Genomic DNA, 27105 nt, shown 5'->3' on the forward strand with positions numbered 1-27105 from the left:
TCGGTATTGTATTCGCTCGGACGAACCCAATAGCTGCATAGTCACGTGGATCCTACCCCAGACATAGAAAACGCTCAAAATTACCTTCTTACCCTCGTGAAATAAAAAGTTTCATATTGTTAATGCCCCTATACGCACTCTCATTGGCCTCACGCTCGTGCAGACTGCACGACCAAAGAGCAATCTCTTGTCCTAATAATAATAATAATAATAATAAGGGAAGTAGTTTTCTGTATGAGAGTGTGGTCAATACCTGCACTTCCATGTGTCTATCTCTCTCTTTTTTAAACAAGGGGGCAAATGTGTGTTTTCACATGGGGAGGAGAGAGATAGACTCATGGGAGTGCTGGTGTAGGCCACATTCCTGGATAGAGATCTTTTTCTCTAATAATAATAAGGGAAGTAGTTCTCTATCCGAGAGTGTGGCCTATGCCAGCACTCTCATGTGTCTATCTCTCTCCTCAAAACAAAGGGGTAAATATGTCTTTTCATTTGGAGAGGAGAGAGATAGACTCATGGGAGTGCTGGCATAGGCCACACTCCCGGACAGAGAACTTTCTCCCTAATAATAATAATAGTAAAACCGAGTGCACTAGTGTGATAGTCAATGAAAATACATACAAAGACATTGATTTGGATACGATTTTCGATTTCATTGGGTTGAATGGTTTTCTCGCACACAAAGGTAGAAAGAATGCCACATAGTCATGCAGCACACGCCGCCTCTGCACCCAGACATGGACGTGCAAAATGTATGGAAATGGCTAGGGATGCGGCTGTCATTTTGTCCACTCTTATATCTGGGTGCAAGGGCGGCGTTCGTTGCGCTGACGGTTCTCTGAGCCGGATTCGTAGGTACCTCATATCCATTCTGAATCACAACTCGAATCACAAAGGCGTCGGTGCATGACGTTAATGCGCCACCCCCCAGTAAACGGCCACATAATGTGCACGGACCATTATGCGCACCGATGGCGCATTATATAAATCCAAAGACGGGGAATAGACAGACCGAGCGACAGAAATGGCGGAAAACCAAACGGACGACGATGACGATGAGGGGTTCGGAGACTTCAAGTTCGTATCGCCGTCTTTTAGTCAATCTATGTCTGTCTACCAGGACAATAGAGTTGAAGACGAATGGGGAGATTTCATGGACAATTTCTCTCCGAAGCAAGATTTTTTTGGAAACCAACCACCCCTAAGCATCACTCAAACTCTGAATCCTGCTAATCCATCTCAAACCTCGCGAAGTTTCGATCTTTTTGGTGATTTCTCGGATCATTCGACAAAAACCACAGACTCAAAGCTGAATCACGTCGAATCTGAGAGGAATTCTGCTTCCTCGGATGCTAAGAAAGGGTGGGAGAAGCCTCAAGGTGCTATACCTCTTTCCATTTTTGGTGAGGAAGAGGAAGATCCCGATTCGAACAATCCGTCTTTCAATGATACTGCTGACCCTTTCCCTGCTAAACAATTGTCGTCTCCTGTGAAAAATGAAGTAAAATTTGGGCAGGGTCTCCTTCTCAGTGATCTTATCGTGAATCTGTACAGCCAGGCAGATCAGATCAAGATTGAAAATGGGTCGCATTCGAATTTGGTTGATGGAGATGAGAATTTTGATGACGACGGCTGGCAATTTAAGGACGCAATCTCTCAAGATAAAGTCGGAGATAGAGATTCAACTGTCGAGGTGAAGGATTTTGCATCTCTTATGCTACTTCTACGTGTCTCGTGTGCGGATTTTGTTTTATATTTATTTTCTTATTTTGTGAGCTGTTGTTCTAGGTAGAGGTGACATCTGGTCTATCAGGAATTCCAGTTGAAACAACAGCAGGGACAACTGACCAACAATTTCAGGTGGGTATTGTTCCATTTTCGTATCAGAGAAATTTTGCTTATGTTGCTTCTTGATTTAGAGTTATTGTCAGTGATTTAGAGATTGAAGACCTATAAACAGTATGTTTTTTTGGTTTTGCAGTGTCGCAATATAAGTTAAATATTTGACTCTTATCTCTTTGGCTTATTTGGTATATTAAATTCGTCCTTGTTATAATTTGAAGGTCAATAGTAAACAGTCTGAAAATTTTGAGGGAACATTACATAAATCGGGCCTTAGCAATGGTGGCCTAGATTCGGGAGATATCTTTACGACATCAGATTGGCTTTCTCATTTATCTACTGGACTGGACAATGATCTTGGTTTTGTCACTGGTATAACTACTCAAAATGGTTCTATCTTCAGTCAAGCCAAGCAGAATATGACTGAAAATGGATCGAATTCTAAATCAGGTGATGCAAATATAGGTGCTGATGATAATTTCTGGGATTTTAAGGATGGGTTCTCAGAGGTGACATCTGGTCTATCAGGAATTCCAGTGGAAACAGCAACAGGGAGAACAACTGACCAACAATTACAGGTGGGCATTGTTCCATTTCCGTATGGACCGTATCAGAGGGATTTATCATATGTTGCATCTAGATTTAGAATTATTAGTAATTTAGAGATAGAAGATCTATATACAGTATGTTTCCTGCTTTTGCAGTGTTTCAATAAAGTTTATTTTTTTCTCTCTCTCCATTTCATGCTTATTTGGTATAGTAAATCGGTTCTCTTGTTGTAAATTTGAAGGTCAATGGTAAACAGTCTGAAAATTTAGTAGGAACGCATAAATCAAGCCATAGCAATGGTGGCCTAGATTCTGGAGATATCTTTACAACATCAGATTGGTTTTCTCATAAATCTGCAAGACTTGACAATGGTCATGATTTTGTCACTGGTATGACTACTCAAAATGGTTCTATATCGGTATCGTTCAGTCAAGCCAAGCAGAATACGACTGAAAATGGATCGAATTCTAAATCAGGTGATGGAAATATAGATGCTGATGATAATTTCTGGGATTTTAAGGATGAGTTCTCAGAGGTGACATCTGGTCTATCAGGAATTCCAGGGGAAACAGCAACAGGGAGAACAACTGACCAACAATTACAGGTGGGCATTGTTCCATTTCTGTATGGACCATATCATAGGAATTTATCTTATGTTGTATCTAGATTTAGAGTTACTAGTAATTTAGAGATAGAAGACCTATATACAGTATGTTTCTGGCTTTTGCAGTGTCGCAATAAAGTTTATTTGTTTTTTGACTCTCTATTTTTCAAGCTTATTTGGTATAGTAAATCTGTTCTCTTGTTGTAAATTTGAAGGTCAATGGTAAAAAGTCTGAAAATTTAGACGGAACATTACATAAATCAAGCCATAGCAATGATGGCCTAGATTCTGGAGATATCTTTACGACATCAGATTGGCTTTCTCATAAATCTGCAGGACTGGACAATGGTCTTGGTTTTGTCACTAGTATGGCTACTCAAAATGGTTCTATATCGGTATCGTTCAGTCAAGCCAAGCAGAATACGACTGAAAATGGATCAAATTCTAAATCAGGCGATGGAAATATAGATGCTGATGATAATTTGTGGGATTTTAAGGATGGGTTCTCAGATTCTGAAGATGTAAATTGCTCTTCAAAGAATAAGGTGATGCTCTTGAACTCTTTTTTCCCATTTTATTATTAAACCAAAAGTGCGGTAAAATATTCATTTGTTTTGACATCTAAAAAAATATTTTAGCTTTCAAACAAATCCAAGATTACTTAAATCTGATTTATATTGAAAGAAGTTATGTACTAGTCAAGCCTTCCTTATTTGGTGTGTGCGAATACTCTCAAAATTGTTCTGAATGAAAATATTTTTTTAGATATCAAAACAAATGAATATTTTACTGCACTTTTGGTTTTTAGTAATGTTTGACTACATTAAGATTTATTGAATTTATGGATTTGAGAAAACTCCCAGCATTTAAAAGTTGAAAATTGCACCTTACCGCCGAAAATCCAGTTTTTGTTCTTGAACTAGGGGTTGACTTTTATTATTTTGGAATTAGATTTTTTAACTATTTTTATTGGATTCAAATAGGGGGTATTGGCTTATTAATGTATAATATTTTAAGCAAATGATAAAACATTTACTTAAATGATATTTGGCATAAATAAGTATCGCCCTTGACAAATATAATTCTTAGTCCACTGTACAAGCTCATTCAGCGTACACCAAACTTGGGTAAAAAACCACAAATATCATTTTGAGTGTGTTTTTTTTTTTTTTTTTGGTGTGAAAATAGTTCATGCATTGTGTTTAGAATGTCAAAAATAGACTATAGAAAAAATCAGATAAAAAAACCATTGCCGGGCCTCGAACCACCAACTCGAGTTGTCTGGGAAAAAATACATGGTTTCGACTAGTGTTGAAATCGAGTTTTAAAACCTTGGTGAGAACACACTAACACATTTTTTGTTATCCAAGGCATTGTAGTGGTAGAATAGTGAAGTTCTCTTTCATTTCTCTCTTTTTTCAATTTTTTTTGTACTTCATAGGATAGATAACCCATTTCTTTTTTTTTGTTGCAATTAAAGATAACCCATTTCTTATTCCTTCAAAGGCCGGCTGAAATATAGTTAGAATTAATTAATGTGGTGGATAGCTACAATCTTCATCATTTTCTGTATATCTTTCTTTGCAAGTGGCATTCTACTTCTTATTGTTTCTCTTGTCATTTTTATTTATGCCATGAAGTTTTTTAGCCTGGACATGCCTTTGTAGGTATGATGATTTTGGACTAACACGTTAACTTACAGGGAAATGCAAAAGGGCTCGGGGATCATCAGGAATCATTTTCACCATCATTTTTTGGCAACGGGAAACTGAATGCTGATGATTCCTTGTCTGGTGAAGATGTATCTTCTCATAAACCAGCTAATGATGTGAGAAACAACACCTATGGACATGGTTTTGATCCAAATGTCTCTCTTACGGATCTCATATCCACATTATACAGTCAGGCTGAGGGGATCACAGTTGATAATTCTATGAAAAAGCCAACCGGAGATGAACTGAGTTCAGCCAAAGTGGGTGTAAATGCTGATTTAGTGAATGGAGAGGAGGATTTCGATGGAAATTCCTGGGAATTTAAAGATGCCTTATCAGAAATCATGGTTGAAGACGAGTTCAGTTCAATCCAAGTGGATGTGGGCTTTGTTAATTCTACTGGAAAACCAACTGAAGCCCAAGTGGGCCTGAATTCTGATTTAGTAGATGGAGAAGATGATTTTGATGAAAATTCCTGGAAATTTAGTGATGCCTTCTCAGAAACCAAAGTTGAAGGTCAAAGCTATGTATTAAATCTCTCAGATACAGACCGAAGGTTTCCGAGTGAATCAAAGTTTAAGAATTTCGTGGATTTCTACTCTAGATTGAAGGAGGAATCATGCATTGTTGCGCTTCACCATCTTGATTGTCTAAAGGTTGGTACATGTTATTCTTAAAATTTCTATCTAACATTTATTAGTACTAAGGTTGTGAAATATCATTTTTTCCAGAAAACCCAGAAGGTTGCTGTTATTTCTGGTGAGGATGTCAAAGCAATGGCTCTCCACGAGGAAATCCAGGTTTGTAGTTGGGAAACAGTAGTTTCTGCCTTTTCTTTCAAGGCTATTTCTATGATTTCTGCTTCACTTTTAAATATTGAAGCCACCATTTTAGGTAGTTTAGGTAAGTACAAATTTATAAGCCTTCTATATGTCTGGTAATTTTACAACCTAGTTTCGTTTAAATGATTAAGACTATTGATGTAAAATGAGAAATTCATTTTCTAATCCTCACTTGTTTTCTCTCTCACTCATCCACCAAGAGATCAGCAACCCTACAAATCTGTCGAATTGTCTCCATGATGTCCATATTTGCAATTTTGTGCAAAGTTATTTTCTTTTAGAAGTAGTAGGAAGGGGAAGGAAAAAAGTTTAGAAGACTTATTGGAGATATAAGCTAATAAAGAGTCACCTTCAAAAAAAATTTTCAACGAGTACTAGAACCCATATTCCTCCCCTTCCACCTGGTTTTCTCCCTATGTTCGGGTTGTCACACCTCGTAACACTCTATGCTGGCTGTGCATCTAATCTTAGCCCAATTTTGAGCCCCACCCGATCATGGTTCTTTCCCCTAAACGCTAACCCTAAGAATTTGATTTCCTTGACTCCAGTCAACTCCTTCATGGTATTTTTAAAAAAAAGAGAGTTGCCCTTCAGAACTAAAATTGAAATTAAACCCCAATACCAATCCTGTCAGTTAGACTGCTACTTAAATTCAGATAGTGATTAAAGAAAATAGCAGAATAGATGTCAGAATTTACAATGGTGAACCTGATATGAGAGCAATTGCAAGGAATTAAGAATCTTGCACAGAATATTATTGAAGAATAAAACAAGAAGAAATCAGAAAGCCAAACCAGCGTCAAAACCACTCAGCCAGGTCGGGGACTCTGGGGCTTCCAAAAGCGAAGGCAACTATGACTCGATCTTAGCTCAACTCATTCCATAACTAATTCAATCCATTATCCTAAAAATCAAGGGTGCTTATAGCTCTTTGTATAAGAGCTTATTTGACTATTTTAGAGCTCCTAAACCCACTTAACAATTGTTTATTTGAGTTTCCTAAACAGAGTCAACAGACTCTTAGTAGAAAACAAAAAAAAAGATGCAAACTAACTCTAGACATAAACCTGCTTGATTCAGTCAGCTCAACCAAGTCGAACCAAGCCACCATCTGAACCCCACTAATTAAAAACTCCCCCTCCCCCACCCAAAAAAAAAAAAAAAAAAACTTTTGGACACATTTGACTTTGTAATTAAGCCCCCATTACAATTAAACCACAATAAAGAAAATGGTCCTTAACCATTAAACTTCGAAACTGCCATTATTATGGACATGTAATTGCATTATTGATGGAACCAGCCCTTTAAGTCCTACTCCTATCCTATGTAAACCCTACTTTGAGCCTTGTGAAGTCTAGGCCATAGTTCTTTGATTGAACGCTTTTCTTTTCTTAGTGTGATGTCCACTGGTTATCTGAAATTGTACAAGTTTTTTGGGAGGGATTGAAAAGACGTAAGTTCAAGGTCTTTGCTGTTAATTGTTAACGCAGATGTGATTATTGAGCCATTTTAAACTCTAAGGTAGACTGTAACTTTACTTTGGAAGTGCTTCGACATTTGGATCTTGGAAGTTGCTTGCCTGCATTCTTAAATGCCATTCTGTTGAAGACTGTATCATCCTTCTAGTAGTGGTTCAATATAGCTTCAGTCCTAATGGAAAATTCCATTGTAACCCTTAAGAACAGCAAGGAGTGTGATATATCTAGGAATTATGAAGGAGAATTCTTTCTTTACCCCATTCACCTTTCTACATTACTTTCCTTCTTTTTAATGAAACTATCCAATTCCGGCAGTGTGTGTGTGTGTGGGAGGGGGGATATCCCACGCCACACCAATTGGGATGTGTGACCTGTTAGCTTTTAGGGTGGAAGAAGGAGAAGAGAAGAAAGAGATAGAGAGTGCTCCACGGTTTTGGTTTGGTGTGTTATGTCTCAAAACAAGAGACTAACATGTTTATATTGAAAAGAATAAGTAATTACACATAGGCCCTTGGCCTCATACAAATGACAAAAAGAATACACAACAGAGGGGTTATGTACATGTATACCCCTGTTACAACTATTCACTATTCTTAACACTCCCCCTCAAGTTGGGTGGTATATGTCATACATACCCAGCTTGTCTAACATAAAACTAAAGTGATTAGAGCCAAGTCCTTTGGTGAAGATATCTGCCACTTGTTCATTTGTCTTCACAAAAGGAGTACAAATAGCCTTAGAGTCTATCTTCTCCTTGATAAAGTGTTTGTCAACCTCAACATGCTTTGTCCTGTCATGTTGAACTGGGTTGTGAGCAATACTAATGGCTGCCTTGTTATCGCAATATAGACTCATAGGTTTAGTTGTCTCAAATCCTAATTCTTGGACAAGTTTCTTCAGCCACAAGATTTCACACACACCATGAGCCATGGCTCTAAACTCTGCTTCAGCACTTGACCTAGCTACCACAGGTTGCTTCTTACTTCTCCAGGTGACTAAATTTCCCCCGACAAAGGTACAGTATCCAGAGGTGGATCTTCTATCAGAAATAGACCCGGCCCAATCAGCATCTGTATATACTTCAATTCTCAAGTGACCATTCCTAGAGAAGAGAAGAGCTTTTCCAGGGCATGACTTCAAATACCTGAGGATCCTGTAAACTACATCAAGATGTCCCATCGTGGGTGCATGCATAAACTGACTCACCACTCCAATAGCATAGGTGATGTTAGGCCGGGTGAGTGAGAGGCAGATTAGCTTACCTACTAACCTTTGATACTTTTCAGCATCCACAAGAGGTTCATCACAATCTTCCCCTAGTTTGTGGTTCTGCTTAATAGGAGAGGAGATTGGTTTGCATCCTAAGTAGCCTGTCTCTGTAAGTAGATCAAGAACAAACTTCCTTTGGCAAACATTGATCCCTTGCTTGGATCGTGAAACCTCAATCCCAAGAAAATACTTCAATAGACCGAGATCTTTGATCTCAAACTGCCGAGCCAAATAAAGCTTAAGCTTTGAGATCTCAGCTTCACTATTTCCTGTGACCACAATGTCATCAACATAAACAGTGAGAGCCGTAATGGTGCTGTCCTTCCTTTGTATAAACAATGTGTGATCAGCTTGACTTTGAGTATATCCATTTTGCAGGATAGCTTGTTTGAACCTCTCAAACCAAGCCTTAGGAGACTGTTTGAGTCCATAGAGAGACTTCCTAAGTCGACACACTTTCCCATTGTCACTAGGATGCTTGAACCCAGGAGGAGAGTGCATATATACTTCTTCTTCTAGGTCACCATGTAAGAATGCATTCTTCACATCAAGTTGGTATAATGGCCAATCAAGATTTGTAGCCATTGAGAGAAGTACATGAATGGAGTTATGCTTGGCCACCGGAGCAAAGGTTTCCTGATAGTCAATGCCATACACCTGTGTATAACCCTTGGCGACAAGTCTTGCCTTATACCTCTCCACAGTACCATCAGACTTGAACTTGACTGTAACTACCCATCTGCATCCAACAGGGATTCTCCCTTTAGGGAGTTTAACCAGATCCCAAGTGTGATTCTTCTCAAGTGCCAACATTTCTATGTTCATTACTTCTCTCCATTCAGGATCTGCCATAGCCTCTGCTACATTCTTGGGAATAGAGATGGATGAGATAGCCACAGTGAAGGCTCTACCTGTAAGGGAGATAGAATCATAGGAAACAAACTTGGCAATGGGATTAGTGCATGCCCTAGTTCCCTTGCTGTGGGCAATAGGAAGATCTAAGTTTGAGAATGTAGAGGAAGGTATACCTGTCTCGATGGATGGAGGCTCAGGATGAGGAGATGAAGAAGGATTTTGGCAGGTCTTCTTTATAGGAAGCCATGAAGAAGGATTTTTCTTATCCTTCGTATACATCAGTAGCTCCCCCTGTTCTCTGTTCTCCTGTGCACTAGGAAGCTCCCCCTCAACAACAATATCCACAGAGGGTTCCTCATCAACAACAATAGTATCCACATAATTTTTCTTTCCCTTGTCAATCTGAAAAGGGGAAATAGGGACAAGAGAGGAGAAAGGAAATGAGACAAACTCGAGAACCTCTTCACCCTCAACACCACCACTAAGAGAGGAACACTCCCCCTGAAGAGGTGACCGAAAATACGGAATGGTTTCAATGAAATGAACATCTTTAGAGAGAAGCCACCGACGAGTAGGAGGATAATAGCATTAATACCCCTTGGAGGTGGGGGAATACCCAAGAAAGATGCACTTGAGAGCCTTAGGATCCAATTTAGTGCGGGCAGATTTGCTAATATGTACATAGCAAATACACCCAAACACCCTTGGAGGGAGAGAAAAAGAAGAAGACCTTGAGGGGAGGACATCAAGAGGAACCCTGAAGTTCAAGACACTAGAGGGCATGTGATTAATAAGAAAGACAGCAGTGAGTAGGGCATCAGACCAAAAAGTTTTTGGAACATGCATGGTAAACCAAAGGGATCTAGCCATTTCAAGGAGATGGCGATTTTTCCTTTCAGCCACCCCATTTTGTTGGGGGGTATCAACACAGGCCACCTGATGAATAATGCCATGGTCAGAAAAAATGGTTTCCAAACCACTATACATATACTCCCCACCTTTGTCAGAGCGGACAATTTGGATCCGAGTGTGAAATTGGGTAGACACTAACTCATAAAACTGTTTAAATGCAACATAGACATCACTCTTATGTTTCAAAAGGTAAACCCAAGTAACCTTAGAAAAAACATCAATGGAAGAAACAAAGTAGCGGAAGCCACGCAAAGAAGTAACAGGGGAAGGCCCCCAAACATTAGTATGGATAAGATGAAAAGGTGAAGTAGATCTATTACCATTAGATGCATAAACTGTTTTTCAACTTTTGGCAAATAGACAAGGTTCACAATGAAAAACATGAGTGACAGGAAAAGAAGTAAATAAATGTGGCAACAGTTTTCTCATAACAGAAAAGGAAGGGTGCCCCAAACGACGATGCCAGAGCAAAATATCCTCCTGAGTACGTCCACTTTCTTGCCCACAAACATAAGACTGAGCTTGCACAACAGGGGAAGCACCAGTCTCTAAAACATACAAGCCATTAGCTTCACGACCACTGTCAATCACCCTCCTCGTCACTACATCCTGAAAAAGACAATGGGTAGGAAAGAAGGTGACAAAGTAGTTCAAAGATTTAGTCAATTGGCTAACTGAAAGAAGGTTAGTGGCAAAGTTGGGAACATGAAAAACAGACTTCAAAGGTAAAAGTGGGGCGACCTGGATATCTCCCTTACCAGAAATAGAAGAGAAGGAACCATCAGCAATTTTTACCTTATCTTTCCCAGAACAAACAGAATAGGAATTATACAGCTGAGACCTACCAGTCATATGATCCGTGGCACCTGAGTCAATGACCCAAGGTGTGGTACCGGAGGAGGAGGCCTGTAGTGCAGTGGAAGGAGGAGTAGCAGAGGAACCATCCAGATGAGCCACAATCCGGCGAAATGCAGCAATGTCTTCTTTGAAAAGAGAGGATTCATCAGATTCAACGACTCCAACATGAGCCTTAGGCCCCTTCTTTCGCTGCCCTCTCGGTCCTCCAGATGAACCAGCAGGGGGCTTCCCATGGAGATCCCAGCAAAAGTCCTTTGTATGCCCAGTCTTGCCACAATGGTCACATAAGCATCGGCCCTTATCAGCTCCCTTAGCAGCTCCCTTATCAGCTCCCTTAGTGGAGTCCTGAGGGGTGGAAGAAACAAGAGCAGAGTGCTCAACAACAGTGGTAGCAGTCCCCATGGCACCCCTACGGGTCTCCTCACTCTGTAGATATCCACACACCTCCTCCAGTGAGGGAAGACTTGGGCGGCCAAGGATTTGCACCCTAAGAGGCTCAAAGTCAGAATTAAGGCCTCCAAGGAGAAATAAGACCCTCTCTTTCTCAAACAACCGGTGCACTTTGACCTCATCATCAGGGCATAACTGAAGGTCTCTATAGTGATCATACTCCTCCCACAGACCCACAACAAGACTGTAGTACTCAGAGATGCTTCTATCCCCCTGGCGCAGGTTAACAATCTGTTGGAGAAGTTGGTACACCTTTGTAGAGTCCCCAACTCGATCAAAAATACGAGCCACACTGTCCCAAATGTCCTTGGCAGTTTCCTTGCCCATAAATCTTCTTCCAATCTCAGGCTTCATGGAGAAAAGAAGCCAGGCCATCACAAGAGATTTCTCAGTGTCCCATTTGGAGTACCCTTGCTCGGTAGGGAGGGGGGCCTTGATGCTACCATTGATGTAGCCCATCTTCCCCCTACACCGAAGAATCAATTTCATGGAGCGGGACCAATCCAATTAGTTTTGGCTCTCAAGTTTGGCAATAGGAAGTTGGATATTGGGGCTCTTGAAGGAAGAGGAGTGAGGTGGAGCTGTTTCCACAAGGGGTAAGGATGTTTCAACATTTTTCTCACCCTTAGTGAAGCTGAAATCAATCAGTTAGGCTAGGGTAACAGCAGTACTTCAAGCAAACAGATATTGCGCAAAACAGTAGGCACAAACAGGGCAGAAAAATGGCCAAAAACAGCTTAAAACACTTGTAGATCTTCAGAAATTGTTCAAACAGCAGCGGAGTAAGGATGAGTATTGTTCCTTACCAAAAAACGATGCAAATAGACCATAAACAATGGTCAAACAAAGACCTATTGAAGACCACAGAGCCAAACCAGATTCTAGCTGGCGGAAATTCTGGGCAGAACAGCAACCACGAAATCTTTGTGGATTGAATGGAAGCTTGCAAACAGCTTAAGAGAAGTAAAGGGAATCAAAGAGGACTCCCAAACGAAACTAGAGCACTAAGAAGCACTCCATTTGGATTCCAAACCAAAGAGATACAGCTTGGACAAGATAACCTAACCTGACCTTGGAACAGCAGCAGCAACTAAGTGAAAGAGGACCTTCTTCACACTCCAATCTTCCTTCAAACACTTGCAAACAGCAGAATCAGCTTTGATACCATGTTAGCCTTTAGGGTGGAAGAAGGAGAAGAGAAGAAAGAGATAGAGAGTGCTCCACGGTTTTGGTTTGGTGTGTTATGTCTCAAAACAAGAGACTAACATGTTTATATTGAAAAGAATAAGTAATTACACATAGGCCCTTGGCCTCACACAAATGACAAAAAGAATACACAACAGAGGGGTTATGTACATATATACCCCTGATACAACTATTCACTATTCTTAACATGACCATAATGTAAGGCTGGATCACGAAGGACCTAGCCCCAGGCAGGATCCTCTTGAACAAAGTTTAATGCTGGTTTGGTCTTCAAAGCTTTGATGAACTTCTAGCAAATATTTCTTAATCGGTTGCAGAACTTGTAGCAGATCACACAATGAAATTGATTGAAATAGAAACAAAGAAGAAAATAGAAAATAGAAAAGAAGGATAGGATTGGAACGAGTATCCCTCTCTCTCCAGGGTCTCCTACCCACAGCCTCTCGCCGTATTTTGTTCTCTCACCAGTGGCATCTTACCATACTCTCTCACAGAGCAAAGCACAAAGCTATGTTTTTTTCTCAATCTCATTAATCAAATTCGTGTACAAGGCTGTAGCCCCTTTTAAACTTGCATAGAAGACTCAAACACTAAGAAGGAAAGGCCTAACCCAATCCTTAACTAATAAGGTATCCTAAATTGACTAGGAAAGTGAAATAATAAAGAAAACATACTCAAAATAGGACTCTAACTAAACTAATGAAGTATATCCCGTTTTCCTACTTTTTACACATATTTTAAGCTTATTAAATTGGCTAATTACGAAATAAAAACATAGAATCAAAGGCCCAATACATACATAACCCATCCCAAGGCTTATTTCCACTGAAATAAGTCCTCTAAGTGACTTATCTGCATCAGATCAGTATCGTCATAAGGGGGCCACATGGTCAAGGAGGAGAGAGAGAGTGTTAGGGATGTGAGAAGGCGTGGGAAAGCATCCCCACACTGATGGCATGAGGATCTTTTTACCTTAAGTTATACATTAAAAACGTGAAGAGAAACTATAGTTTTGGTACCAGGTTTATCAAGCTCATCTAAGTAAAAGCATAAATTTTGACCACAAAAGAAAGAGGAAAAAGAGATTCCAATGGATGCCTCCAGCTGAACTCCCGTAGAAACCAGACTTGAATGTAGGATAAGCCCTAAGTTCTTTTCTTCTGTTGGATTTTAATTAGATAAATTTTCTTCCTTGGATTTTTAGTACTGTCTTTAGCAAACTGTGCTTTCTATTTGTCTCTTACCTTTTTTTGTTTTTGATGAGATTTGTCTCTTCACCTTATGAGGGGGAACGTGAGGGTAGAGATTGTACAGCTTCTTGTACTGCAGTTGTTTAAGTCTCAATTCATGTATTTCTTTAACTATGACAAGCCTAAGAAAAACATGTGAGACAGTTTTTGCACCTTCTTTGGTATAGTGGGTGGAAAACATGCTTGCAACATTTAATTTTATAATTATTCCTCTTACCTGTTTTCAGGCAGCTTATAAGAAACTGCACAAAGAGGATATGTTCTGTGAAGAAGCTTCCTCAGAGGAGCTTTCAACAAAAAATATTTGTGCCCATGAATTTATGAATGATCCAAAGTTCCAAGTGCTTGAATTGGAATATGACTTGTCAAAAAGAATATCACTAGTAAGTTCCTCCTCCTGTAATCTCTAATGGATTTTCTTGATATGTATAAATTTGTAAAGCAATTTATTAAGTTTCTGATGCAAGCTGATAGGCTGGTTATGAGCCACGCATGATGTAGAACAGATGCCGGAAGTTGAAGAAATAATGAAAGAAAAGAAAAGAAAAAGAAGAAGAGAAATAGAAAAGAGATGTTCAACTTTCCCTCTTGAATGCAGAGCAGGCCTCCCTCCTAACTCCAACCTAGTCTTCCACTAGGGGTTCTGCATCTCACAGGTTTCCAAAGCAAAGCTATCTATTGTTAAAACTCAAAATCGTTTGGGGCTGTAGCAGCCCCTCTCCTTTATTAATAAAAACTGACTTACAAAAATAGAAACTGAAATAGTAACTCTTCATAATAACGATTAACTTGCTAGCCAAGGGAATAGCAATAGAAACTGAAAGTAAATAAAATCTACCCATTAACTACTTAAACATGAATAGAAACCAATCTATATTGTTTCCTAAATCTAGATGTAGCAAAATAAAACTGAATAACTCCTAAAATAGAAACTAAAACCAATTAAAATCTTCTTGAAGGGATCCACCCATGCATGGCAGCAATCACTCCATAAAATATCACATGCAAACATAGAATGGGCCCCACCAAATCTGGTAAATCTTCCTCCAACTCTTCTCCATACAAGTCAAGGATGGGACCACTAAAAGCTGTCAATACCATCTCCTTTTCAAGCAACTAATCAATGGCTACACAGGGGCAGAATGTGGGCCTCAATTATAACAGAATATGCCCAAATATTTGTCAAAATATGGACCTGAACACCCATGAACCGATGGGTAGGAAAAGTCTTGGCTGGGCTTGACAAACGCAAGGGCTATAGCTCAGTTGGCTATAGCTCAAAGTCGGAATAGGGGTAGTTCCCTTGTTGACTCAGGAAAGCAGGTCAGTTGATTGGCAAGCCGACTGACAGGGCCCCGAAGCATCCAACGAATCAGTCCATCAATCTACATTAAGTCATCCTTGCTTAAGAAAAACTCGAGCTTTAGACATTCGAATGATCACCTTAGTGTGATGAAGGTCAAGCTTCAGTCCATAACAGAACTTCGGCGACTCTTGTAAATGGAGAATGCAATTTTCTGGCCAAGGAGTCCGCTCTTCATAATATTTTAGTGGGATGACAACTCTACATGTTCGTCTTCTAAATTAGATGTGCAGTCAAGTGTCGTGACCGTATAGTCCTTAACTTAGGCAACTTGCTCATCAAAGACATGAGATAAGTACTTCATCTCTTCAAGGACAGTGGCATGTTTGTTGATGATTTCTTGTGGAGTTTTCTCGATTACTACATCATCTATCACTGTTTCAGTTGTATATACTTTGATGTCTTCAACATAGACCCCTTTGGTAGGAGCATCTACTAGTTGCTCTTCCATCTTCACAATTTTAACAGCTGCCATGGTAGCATCCCTTGGGATTGGAGGGAGGAGGTGACCAAACTGGCTTCAAACTTTTGCTCAACACCAGTCATGCGGTCTAATAAATGCTTCCACACCTTAAGAGCATAGTCACAAACCTCTTGGTTGTCGTCCATGTCAGAGAGACACCATTCATTGCTAGCCATGGTTGGCCCTGATACCAAAATGATGCAAAACTAGTTCACCTAGGTATTTGTCTCACAGGAGGATCTCTATGTGACAATATGAGTACGTTACAACAAGATTTCTAGCTACAGGAACTGCCAGTACGCTATAACAACAGGAGAATATCAGAGTATACAATCATTTAGATCCTTAACAAGACCCTGCAATAATATATACCCACAAGGGAACAAAACCAGATCAGAACTGGTCTATCGGCTTGACAGAACAGGAGGGAACTTAACCAGAAAATCAACAGTAACTGATTTAGTAACTCAGCACCTCAGATGGGGCTGATATGCCAATTGAAGGCAGGTCTAGTAGGGTTGTGCAACAATTCAAAACAGAATTCGGGAAGAATACTGTTCACGTGATTACTGTTGATGCAGTTACTATTCACATAGACCTAGTGTGGGTCGCATTGAAGATAGCAAGAGAAGGAAGATTTATTGCTGGTTTAGTTTAGTTGCTATTCACTTAAGTTTCTATTTCTGTAACCGTTGCTAAGGCTATCTTTGGTATAGTTTTTATTTTTGGTTTTTGCCTTAAAAAACATTTTTGGTTGTGTTTGGTATCGTTTATGGAGCCTGTTTCAATTTAAAAAAGATTGAAAAAAATCAAAAACCAAAAACGACTCTTGAATCATTTTTGTGTTTTGGCCAAAAGCTATTTTTGTTCTATTTTTTCGCTCAATGTTAATGAACATGTGCTTATATGTCACAAAAGTGGGGGTAAAAACGTCATTCGGTTTTGTTATTAGAAAGTCAAGCCCCACTCCCCCTCTCCCCCTCTCTTCTTCTTATTCTTCTTCGTCTTCTTCTCACCCTCTTCCCTGCAACCATTCCCTGCGCTCCCCACCCCTTCCCCTACAACCCCCCCATTCATTCTCCCTCCCCCACAAATCTCCTATCTCCCTCTCCCGCCTCAACCCCTGCAACCCCCCCAATCTTCCATTTTCTTCTTCCTGTCCCCTTTCACTTCTCCTCCTTCGTTCCTGGGTTGCAGAAGAAACGGAGACCAGATCTATTACTCCTGCTTCGTTCCTGGGTTGCAGACAAAACGGAGACCAGATCTGTTACTCCCAATCCGGCTCAGCTCCTCGTACGAGGAGGAGGGAGAGGACTCTCCTTGCACGGTAATGAATTGACATGTGGCTCATACAAAACCGGAAACCCACTCTGGAAACGCACTCTTGTGCTCTGTTGTTGTTCTTTATTTTTTTAATATTCAATTCCATCTTTTTGTTCTTCCCTCATCTTCTTTCTTTAAATAAAAAGGAAAACTTCTTCTTTCCAGCACCTGCAACCTCAGTCTTTCTCTCCTTCTCTGTATCACTCACCCCATCCATTCTCTTCACGTCTCAGTATCTTCCTCACGCCCCCATCCAACATCTGATTTCTTCTCCCTTCCTATATAGAACAGACCCTTGTACTTTGATGAAGAAAAAAGAGATTGACAGAGAAGAGCTGATTAGGAAGATGAAAAACTCCTTGGGATGGAGCTGCCAGTAGAACAAACCAGAATTGCCATTAAGAAACGAACCAGATTTGCCATTAAGAAACGCTCAACGAAAACCTCGATCTGAAAATTGGGAACAGATCATCATCCAGAGAGAAGAAAAGAATGGGTTCTGAAAAGAAAAGTTTTTCTTTCTTTCTTTCAAACAAAAAGCTAAAAATTTGGAGAGAAATTATATTCAAGATGGGATAAACAGTATTACAGCGTGAAGAAATCTAACATTTTGTTTGAGTTCTGAAGATTCTTATCCGGACCCTTCCTAATGTGTCCAGCCTTAAAAGAATGACTTGGGATTGGAATTTTGGAAGCCATGGATGGGGCGGTGGTCAAAGAAGAAGAAGAGGAGGAAGTGGAACAATTGAATATAAAAAAAGCGATACAAACCGGTTGGGTGATTTTACAGTGGAGAAAAAAAAAATTAAAGGGAGGGAGAGAGATGAACACCACAACCGCAGAACTCCATTCCTATAAATCCCTCATCTCGGGTCTCTATTCACTCCATCATCAATGTTCTACTGTACAAATCCATCTCTGATCCATTCATCCATGAATATGATTTTTATGCTTTGCAATTTAACTCAAAGGGCTTGGGAAGCTGAAGGAGTTATAAAGAAGGTGGGTGAAGGGAACATCTCTTAACCCCTTTTTTCAAAAAACCATTTTGTACATAGGAATACCAAACCAATTTCTTCAAAAAAATCATTTTATGTCTATTGGTTACCAAACCATTTTTATGTTTTGATAAAAAATGGTTTTCATTAATGATTTATGTTAAATTGGCAAAAATCAAAAAGAAAAATGATACCAAAGATAGCCTAAGTTGGAGTTTCTATTTAGTAGTTATAAGTTAGATTTTAGTTAGTTTCTATCTGTTTTGAAGAGATTTTAGGCTAGATTAGATAAGTAAAAACATGTTTCCCAATTATTACTTCTTTTTAATTTATAATGTTTCTAGAGCATAGATTGAGAACTGGCGATCTCGCGAGATCTCGGTTTTCCAAGGGGTCGAGATGAGATAGCATACGAGTTGAAAAATTGCAACAACTGGAGCGAGATCTCGTCGGCGAGAATCTCGACCCAAACTCCTTTATATGAGTGCCAGATTTCGAGATCTCGTTGGGAAATCTTGGTAAATAGACACCTATCTATGCAAACCTTGGTATACAGACACTTATTTATGTTAGAAACCAGGGCAGACACTTATTTATGCCTAATATCATTTAAGTAAATGTTGTATTTCATTTACTTAAGATATTCATAAATAAGCAAACACCCTCCTATTTGAATCCAATAAAAATAGTTAAAAAATCAAATTCCAAAGGGAAAAAAAGTCAACCCCCCAGCTCAAGAACAAAAACAGGATTTTTGGCGATAAATGCAATTTTCAACTTTCTAATGCTGGGGTTTTTCTCTAATCTAAAAATTTCATAAATCTTAATATGATAAAACATTGCTAAAAACCAAAAGTGCGGTAAAATATTCATTTGTTTTGTTGTCCCAAAAATTATTTTCATTCAAAGCGATTTTGACAGAATTCGCGCACACTAAATTAAGTTTGACCGGTACATAACTCCTTCAATATAAGTCAGATTTAAGCAATCTTGGACTTATTGGAAAGCTTTGTTTGACATAACTCCTTCAATATGAATCAGATTTAAGCAATCTTGGATTTGTTGGAAAGCTTTCAAAACATGCCATCCTAAATTGGTTCGTGTTTGGTGTAAAATATGAAAAAAGGTGTGTATTGATTTGTATCGATATGTATCGGTCGATACATATCGATACATTTAAAAAATAATAAAAATTTGAAAACAGTACGTATCGGCTGTATCGATACATATCGACTGTATCAATATGTATCGACCGTATCGTATCGTGTTGACATGTATCGGTCGATACATATTGATACAGTCGATACATTGTTTCTTTAAAAAAATAGATACGTATCGGTATGTATCATATCGACACTGACCAATACCAAGACGTATCGGCCGATACGGTACGATACGCACCGATACTTTAAACCTTGTCGATACGTCTTTTTTTTTTATTATTTTATTTTAAATGGACTGACTCGGATTGTATCGAAATGTATTGGCCGATACGGGCCGATACGATACGATACAATATGACTGTACGTATCAATACATATTGATACGTCCAGTAAAGGGTTCTGGGGGTGGTGTAATACGTATCAGCTGATACGGCTCAATACATACCGATACATTCCATAAAAAAAGTCATTTTCACTCACAGATTCGAATCTTTCGATACAACTCCTATTCTAATAGAAAATGAAGGAAAAATCTCAACTAAGAGATTAAAATCTTGCATTTAATCTTGGTTTTTCACACTTTTGGATTAAAAAATGAATGAAGGAGTGCTACAACATCATCCTTTGCATCATCTAATACTCTTCATGACCATGGTACAAAATTTCGCGATATATCGGGAAATTTCGGTAATTTCGACTGGGCTGAGACGAGATGTCAAGGCGAAACCAAAAAGTATCAAATTTCGACGATATTTTGGAACATTTTGGTATATTTCGGCGATATACCGAAATATCGCCGAAATATTACAAAACCCCTCACGTGACCCATTAAAGACCCCATATAAATGCCATATTTCGCTAGCTAACGGTTGAAATATCGACCGAGAGCTGGGCAAAGGCTCTTTTTGGGGTTTTTTTCCTTGTTTTCCACTCTTCCAACTTGGATTCTAAGCATCTTCCAACTTGTTCTTCATCTTCTTCGGCTGGGCATTGGCGTGCCCCATCTTTTGACGCACATACCACTCCATGGTCATCGGATTATAGTGCATCACAACCTCACGGTGGATATGGATATGGATATGGGCAGTTTAGTGGGCTAGGGGACTATGACTCCCAGTCCCAGTCCCAGGGACATACTGGATCATCTTTTGTGGATGACATCTTTGCATACCCTAGCTACTGACCTCACCAGCCATACATGCAGGCATGCAGCCAGTGCCAACGCCGCTTCCGTCGACATCATATCATACTGGATCATCTTCTTCCCAGGCTGGACCGATTGGTAACCCTAACCCATATCCTAGGATAGGTTACCTACAGTATGTTGATGACTCCATTTACATGACAGTTGTGGATGACTACACTCGTTTATTCTCCGAAACTATACCGTGGTCCACATATGTACTTCAAACAGAGAGCAATGGACGTCGACTCCGGCGGAGCATAAGTGGGGTTGATCCAGGAAGGCACAACAATTATTATTAGCACTTGTGACTTGTGAGTCTTGTAAGTTGCAAGTTGTGATTTATGAACTTGTGACTTTGTGTATTGCCTATTAAAGTATTGAGCTATTGAGTATTGAGTCATTGACTATTATGGAGTTTATGAGAATATTTATGAATTATGTCTTATGAGTTTTAATTAGTTTGTTTAAATTTCTTTTATGTCTTTGACTACCTAATCAATGTGTATTTAACTATTTATACATTAGGGTCGGCGACCGTATACTGTCAATCAAGGGTGCAAGCCTAAAACACCACTTTGAGTTCATTTTTTTTTTTGCAATATGAAGGTTTAAATGTGTTTTTTTAGTTTTAATAAGGGTGTCCATGAAGTATCAAGCCTAGATATGGCCAAAAACCCACCGAGATGGACTGCCGAAATATTGCAGAAAAAATGCAATATTTCGGCGAAATTTCGGATATCTCGGTAGGCCCGAGATACCGATATATCGCGAAATTTTAAACCTTGTTCATGACTATAGACGATTACAACATGTAAGAAACATCATCTTTTATAACAATTTCAATGCACTTGTTTGGTTATACATTATTCTCCATTTTAGTGTTTATGCATGGTATATGTTATATATTGCTTGTTTATATTGTTTTTTGTGTCCAAAAGTAGTTGGGAAAATATCATCCCCCTCCCCTCTAAGTTTGCCTAATATCAATCCAGTACCCAAGTTTTCAAAAATGATTACTTCCTTCCCTACTTTATAAAGATTATATCAACCGTACCCTAATTATGTAACGCTGTTAAAAAAATGTGTAAAGACAAAATTACCCTTTTTAATATCTATTGAAAGCAGATGTCTTTCTTCCTTACTTATGAAAAGACTATATTACCCTTTATGTAGAGTTAAAAGGCAAAAGCCTTTCTTCTCCCTTGCAACAGCCTCTTTCTTTCTTCTCTGGCGAACACCACCACCGTCACACCTGCAAGTCTTCTTCTCTGGCGAAACCAGAACCAGTAATCTTGTTCCTTCTCTACGATGATGCGAAAAGATCCAGTTATCCTGTATGACGTGTTCTTCTTGGGTCCATGTAACACCCAACCCAACCACCAAAACAGCGAGGCAGTTGGTTTTGGATGCCACGGGGCAAAGTGGAATGTAGAACAACCGAGATAGTGATATGGCCATGGCTAAATAATTGTTGATCTACAAAATTCAAAATTCAGGTCTCAACAATTGTGAAATTCCACTTTACTAGTTCAATCCATCCATCCATCTAGAAAACCACCCATCCAACGCATGTCTCGCTCTATCCATCTAAGTCTATAGACCATACTCGTCTTCCTCTCCTCTGTCTCTGTGTGCGTGAAAGTTGTGAGTGATTACTAAACGTTTTAGACGACTTTCTAGGCTTTGATTCATTCGCCTTTTTGTTTTTTCATTATCGGCTCCTCTTCGTTTTTCTGTTGAAAAAAGATTGCTTTATGGATTTTTTTCCGTTTCAACAAGAAAGTGGTAATCTGGTTGTGATTGGATTCATTTCTGGAGTGGAACGAAAGGCGCCTGGATTGATTGAGACTCTGCAAGGCCGAGAATAGAGTGGAGAGACCTTTGCGACTCTATAAGGCCGAGAATTACAGGGGAAATTTTGGGTGGGGCTGTAGCTCCTGCTTGTGGAGCTCGTGTAGACAATGTTGCAGGGAGATCCGATGATGACTCTGCTTTGGGGGAATCAGGCGAGCCTGTCCCTGTTATATGATTCTCCTGCTTGTTCTTCTTCTTTGTTTATTTCTTCATTTTTATTGTTGCAGGTATGAAAAAGGGCTTTGGCTTTTGGGGAAAAACGATGAAAATGGGTTTTGATTTTGAGAGAAAAACGATAATAAAAAAAAAAAGAAAAAAAAACCTCTTTTGCTGGGGGGGGGGGGGAGAAACGATGCAAAAAGGGGATTTTGGGATTGGAGGGGTAAAAATGGAATTAAAATAAATTAAGGGTAATTTGGGATTTTAGATAAATTGAACCTGTCCACGTCATCAATTAATGGCAGTTTTTAACGGTTAGGGTACGGTTGATATAATCTTTATAAAGTAGGGGAGGGAGTAATCATTTTTGAAAACTTGGGTACTGGATTGATATTAAGCAAACTTAGAGGGGAGGGGGATGATATTTTCCCAAAGTATTTCCATATGTATTTTGACCATTTTCATGCGTTTATGCACAGTTCGATACGTATGTCCGATACGTTACGATACGATACGATACAATACGATACGATACAATAGGATATGCCTCTTAAAATCGCCCAACTGAAACGATACCCGATACCGATACTTTAAACCTTGCTCCTACCTTCTAATTTTGAGACCCCCTCATAACTTCAATCCATTTATTACAGTTGGCGAACAATTTGAGGAGTTCATCCACTTCTAATACCCTTCACTCGACTGGAAGGTCTGTTCCATCTGTTGTGTGTACTAACTAATTCTGTAACCTGTTATATTCTGGTTAGTAGCCTGTTTTCTGTGTCAGCCGATAGACTAGACTTGCCCTATTTGTTTTCTCTGTGGCTGGACATCAACCAAGGTACTGTTAAGCATTGTCAAGACTCAAGAATTATAAGTGTTAATTACCTTGCTGTTCACTTACTGTTAGGTGTTTATTTATTGCTGGAACCACCTATTAATGCCCACTGTTATCAGTTCCTATGATTTTGCTGTAGGTTAGGACTTCATTGACCTAGCCCTTCATTAGTTTCACCGAAGCCCATTTTCTTTTCCATCCTCTTGCACACTCCATTGATGCTTCTTTATTTTAAAAAATTTCATCTTTTATGTTTTTTCTAGTGCAACATTGCGATAAACAAACTTATGTTAAGGAGAATATGATGACATTGGATTGATTTTCCTTTGTCCCTGCCAGAAGTTGGCTGAGCTGATGACAAATATGATATATGTAGATATAAGAAACAGGAAGATGCAGGAAAGAGGAGAAACGATAAAAAGACACTATTGTTTTATGTTGGAAGAACTGTACCAGTATTTCGTCTGTTTTTAGTGATACTATTTCCTTTGGCCTGTGCGTGGTAGTCTTGTTTTTAACTTTCACGAACTTTATTTCATACAATATATGCAATGAGCTTATAAACAAAAGATATTTAACTTTTTAATGGCACAATGAAATAGGTATATAAGAGTCGTAGTGTCTTAGCATTCATCAAAATTACAACTCTTTCCAATTTACCCTTTACACGGACAATTGATTTAGCATTTTTATGCCGAATAATATACTATTTAGTTACCTAGTGTCGGCCCTTCTTGACTGAGTTTGAAGGCTGACTTAGCTCATGGATCATCAACAAAAGCATGAATGCTACATTCATGGCTATCATTCCTGTAATATATGGAAACCTAAGGCCAAGGACTTTAGGCGAATGCCTTGTAAGCACTCAGCAGTGTGCAGAAGATGTTATCCTAAGGTTTCCTAGGTGGCTTGAGGAAGTAAGGAGGTGGAACTTTTTTCCTGTTCCAAAGATCGTTTGTTAAGGACAAGGAGATTAATCAAATTTTAATCACAATGAGTGTTTGAGAATGCTTAAGGAATCCTTGGTTTGACGGTATCATGCAAGATGGACCTTGTGAAATGTGAAGGCATATGAGAGGGTCAAGCGGAGGAGCTCGTATTTTGTCCGAGATGGCTGGGTTTTGGATCTGGATTGAGAAAATTCAGAGTTGCATTTAATTAGTGCACTTCTCAGTTATCACAAATGGATCTTGTAAGGGATTCTAATGTTTAACGATGGACTGGAGGAAAGGGGATCTGCTGGCCACTTTCTTTTTCACCATAGTGAGTGATTCTTTAGCAGGTTCTCTAGGTGGAACCCAAGGAGTTGTTTCAGGTATTGACTGAGGTATGGGTCGATTGAGGGAAGAAAAAAGAAGGTGCATAGGTGGTTTTTATGGATTCGCGAGGAAACCTCTCAAACTTTGTCAATTAGGGACAGTTATGGCATAGTTCTTCAAAGTCTGGGACACTAACCCACTTTTAAGAGTTGCCTGAAGTTGTCATTTAAAAATAAGATTGAACTCCTTTTACATCCTGGTCCCATAAGGCATATTGTCTTTAGGAGAGATAAAAGTCCAGTATTGGGTCTCTCTTTGGTGGGGAGCTGCCATTTTCTGTTGAATTCCATATTAGACTCTTTTTCATTGTATCCCCCCACCCAGATGTGTTTGTGTATCTATAGTATGTGTGCATCTCTGTGTTTTATTTGTTTTAAATTAGAATTTTTGTCTTTTGTTATTGTGTAGATGTTCAAATTGGGTTGTCACCATTTAGCATGTCAGTTGAGTTAGAGTTACTATTCTAATTAAGGCTGTTGTCATTGTAGGCAGAAAATGATTTGACTTCAGCAATTGAGCTCTTTGAGCATGCAATTCTAATGATAAAGATCCTGTCAGTAGGATCTGTTGAAGAGCAATCCGGTTATATTACCACATGGTCTAAATTGATCTCATCCTGTGCCCAAGAGTTGAAAAATGGTGCCTTCATATGGAAGCAGTCATTACTAAAGACTATCCACAAGAAAATTTTGTCTGGACTCCAAGGTATTTGATAGAATCAGTTCTTTATATTTCATATATTGTTTATTTGTTTTGAATTCCTTACTAATTCTGCCAGTAATACAGGCCAAAAATACTTTCTTGCTCTTGCGGAAATATTCAGAGTGGTTGGAGTTCTAAGAGCTTCAATGATACTTTACAAACCTTGGATACTATCAAACCTTGTAGATCCTTCAGTTATCTTTGCTCTATTAGAGGAGTGCATGGCTGTATGGTCAGATTCAGGGTTGGAAGAAGCTGTCCGGAGTATCCCTGATCCAGTTAATGTCGAGTATGAAGGGACTATCAAAGCATTATTGGAATCCATCAAATCTATTCATGGTCTTGATGCTGAGGCTCTTCAAAACCAAGTTTTCTCTCTGGAAGAACCAATATGTCAACTGTCAGGATTATCTCATGCAATGGTCCCAGGTATGTAGATCTTGAATTCTTGTTTTGGATAAACATAAACCAGGATTTGCCTGTACCTAGATATTGCATGTTAGAAGGAGATACAGACCTACCACTTGCTGGCTCCTTCACGTAGAAGATCTCCTCGACCAACAATTTTTTCAGAAAATAATCCTTTGATGTTTTGGGTTTCATATACATATACCAGATTGAATGCTTCGGTTCATCATTATGGAAAATTTGGGCTTATTAAGTTCCTCAGGGGGATTGTGTGAAACAACAATCTTGGCATGCCCCATGACATGCCAGATAAGAAAATTAGGAACCCTTCATCTCAAACTTCACAGGCAGTAAATAGATTTTACAATTTTTCAACCTTTGGTCTAAACCTTCTTTTGACTAAACTGGTCTAAAAGTTACCCAGTTTCTAAAATACATTTTTAATATTTCATAGACTGGAGGATGCAACCCATTGTATGGATCATAGTATAATTTTCCTTTTAATATTCCTTTGCAAACACTGATGACCTTTTCCTTACATTGTGGTGTTGCTCAAATTATCCAGACATGAAAGTTGTGGTTTGGGATGGAGGTCACTACTTTCTCACACTAGCAAACTTGTGGGCAAATAGGATATCTTGTGATCCTCCAAAGACATCACATTTGTGCTTCAATGATGATGACTGCCAAAGCTGAAATCAATTCTTCCAGAATGCCTGATCATATATTTGAATCAAATTGATTTCCTTTCTTGTAAAGCAGTCTGCACAGCAGCTAAATTAGAAGGAAATCGATTATGGAGGAAGTAACGGCAGGTTAGTCCTGAAGACCACACTAAAGGGTATGTGCTTGATTGAAGCTGCTTCTTGGAAAAGTAGTAGTTATCAACTGTTTAAGATTGGTCTCACTAAGGTTATATTGAGCATTGGGGCTTGGTTTGGTAAGCTAGGAAATTTTTTCTCCCATTTTATCCTGCATTCTTTTGGCAAAAGTTGTAACAGTTTCTGTATGCAGAACTGTTTTATTGCCAGGTTGTAATTTATTTGTTTTATTATTGTAATAGGTTAGAAATAGATGCAGCATACCCATACACATTGTACAATGTAATAACAAGTACCCACTTCTTCTCCCCACCCCCACCCCCACCCCCACCCCCAAAATTCCTCGCATTGTCTCTGGATCTGTTCAGTGTTGTCTTTGGATGGAATGAGAATCTTGATTGAATTGTCAATTGTTGTGTGATATGCCTACCTTGACAAATGGCAATCATAAGAAAGCTCCATAAAGATGGCTAGTCAATAAAGAACTCATCATTTGTTTTTTGGTAGAAATAAAGAACTTATCATTGAACCTTCTTTAACTGGTATGCTTGGGACAAGAGTACACAAGAACAAAGATCTCTACTTAAAAATCTTCATAAAAACTGCAAGTGAGATCAAGATTTTCATTCAAAAGGTTCTATTGTAGAAGTTTTGGGGTAAAGATTATTTTATTTTTCAGGT

The 27105-nt window shown here is 39.1% G+C and overlaps 2 protein-coding genes across 2 annotated transcripts; both read left to right on the top strand.

The window, feature by feature from the left end:
* Positions 1-925: 925 nt before the first annotated feature.
* On the top strand, positions 926-4906 carry LOC122649068. The gene is made up of 7 exons (XM_043842431.1): positions 926-1693; positions 1789-1860; positions 2064-2525; positions 2633-3100; positions 3211-3540; positions 4698-4796; positions 4898-4906. Exons 1-7 carry the CDS (start codon positions 1025-1027, stop codon positions 4904-4906), a joined length of 2109 nt encoding a protein of 702 aa, XP_043698366.1. The 5' UTR covers positions 926-1024.
* Positions 4671-26751, top strand: LOC122668618. Its single transcript, XM_043865159.1, has 6 exons — positions 4671-5363; positions 5439-5507; positions 14055-14210; positions 24982-25198; positions 25280-25624; positions 26169-26751. Exons 1-6 carry the CDS (start codon positions 4929-4931, stop codon positions 26297-26299), a joined length of 1353 nt encoding a protein of 450 aa, XP_043721094.1. The 5' UTR covers positions 4671-4928; the 3' UTR covers positions 26300-26751.
* The last annotated feature ends 354 nt before the right edge of the window (positions 26752-27105 follow it).

The sequence above is a fragment of the Telopea speciosissima genome, chromosome 1, assembly GCF_018873765.1.
Source record: "Telopea speciosissima isolate NSW1024214 ecotype Mountain lineage chromosome 1, Tspe_v1, whole genome shotgun sequence".
NCBI classification, from domain to species: domain Eukaryota; kingdom Viridiplantae; phylum Streptophyta; class Magnoliopsida; order Proteales; family Proteaceae; genus Telopea; species Telopea speciosissima.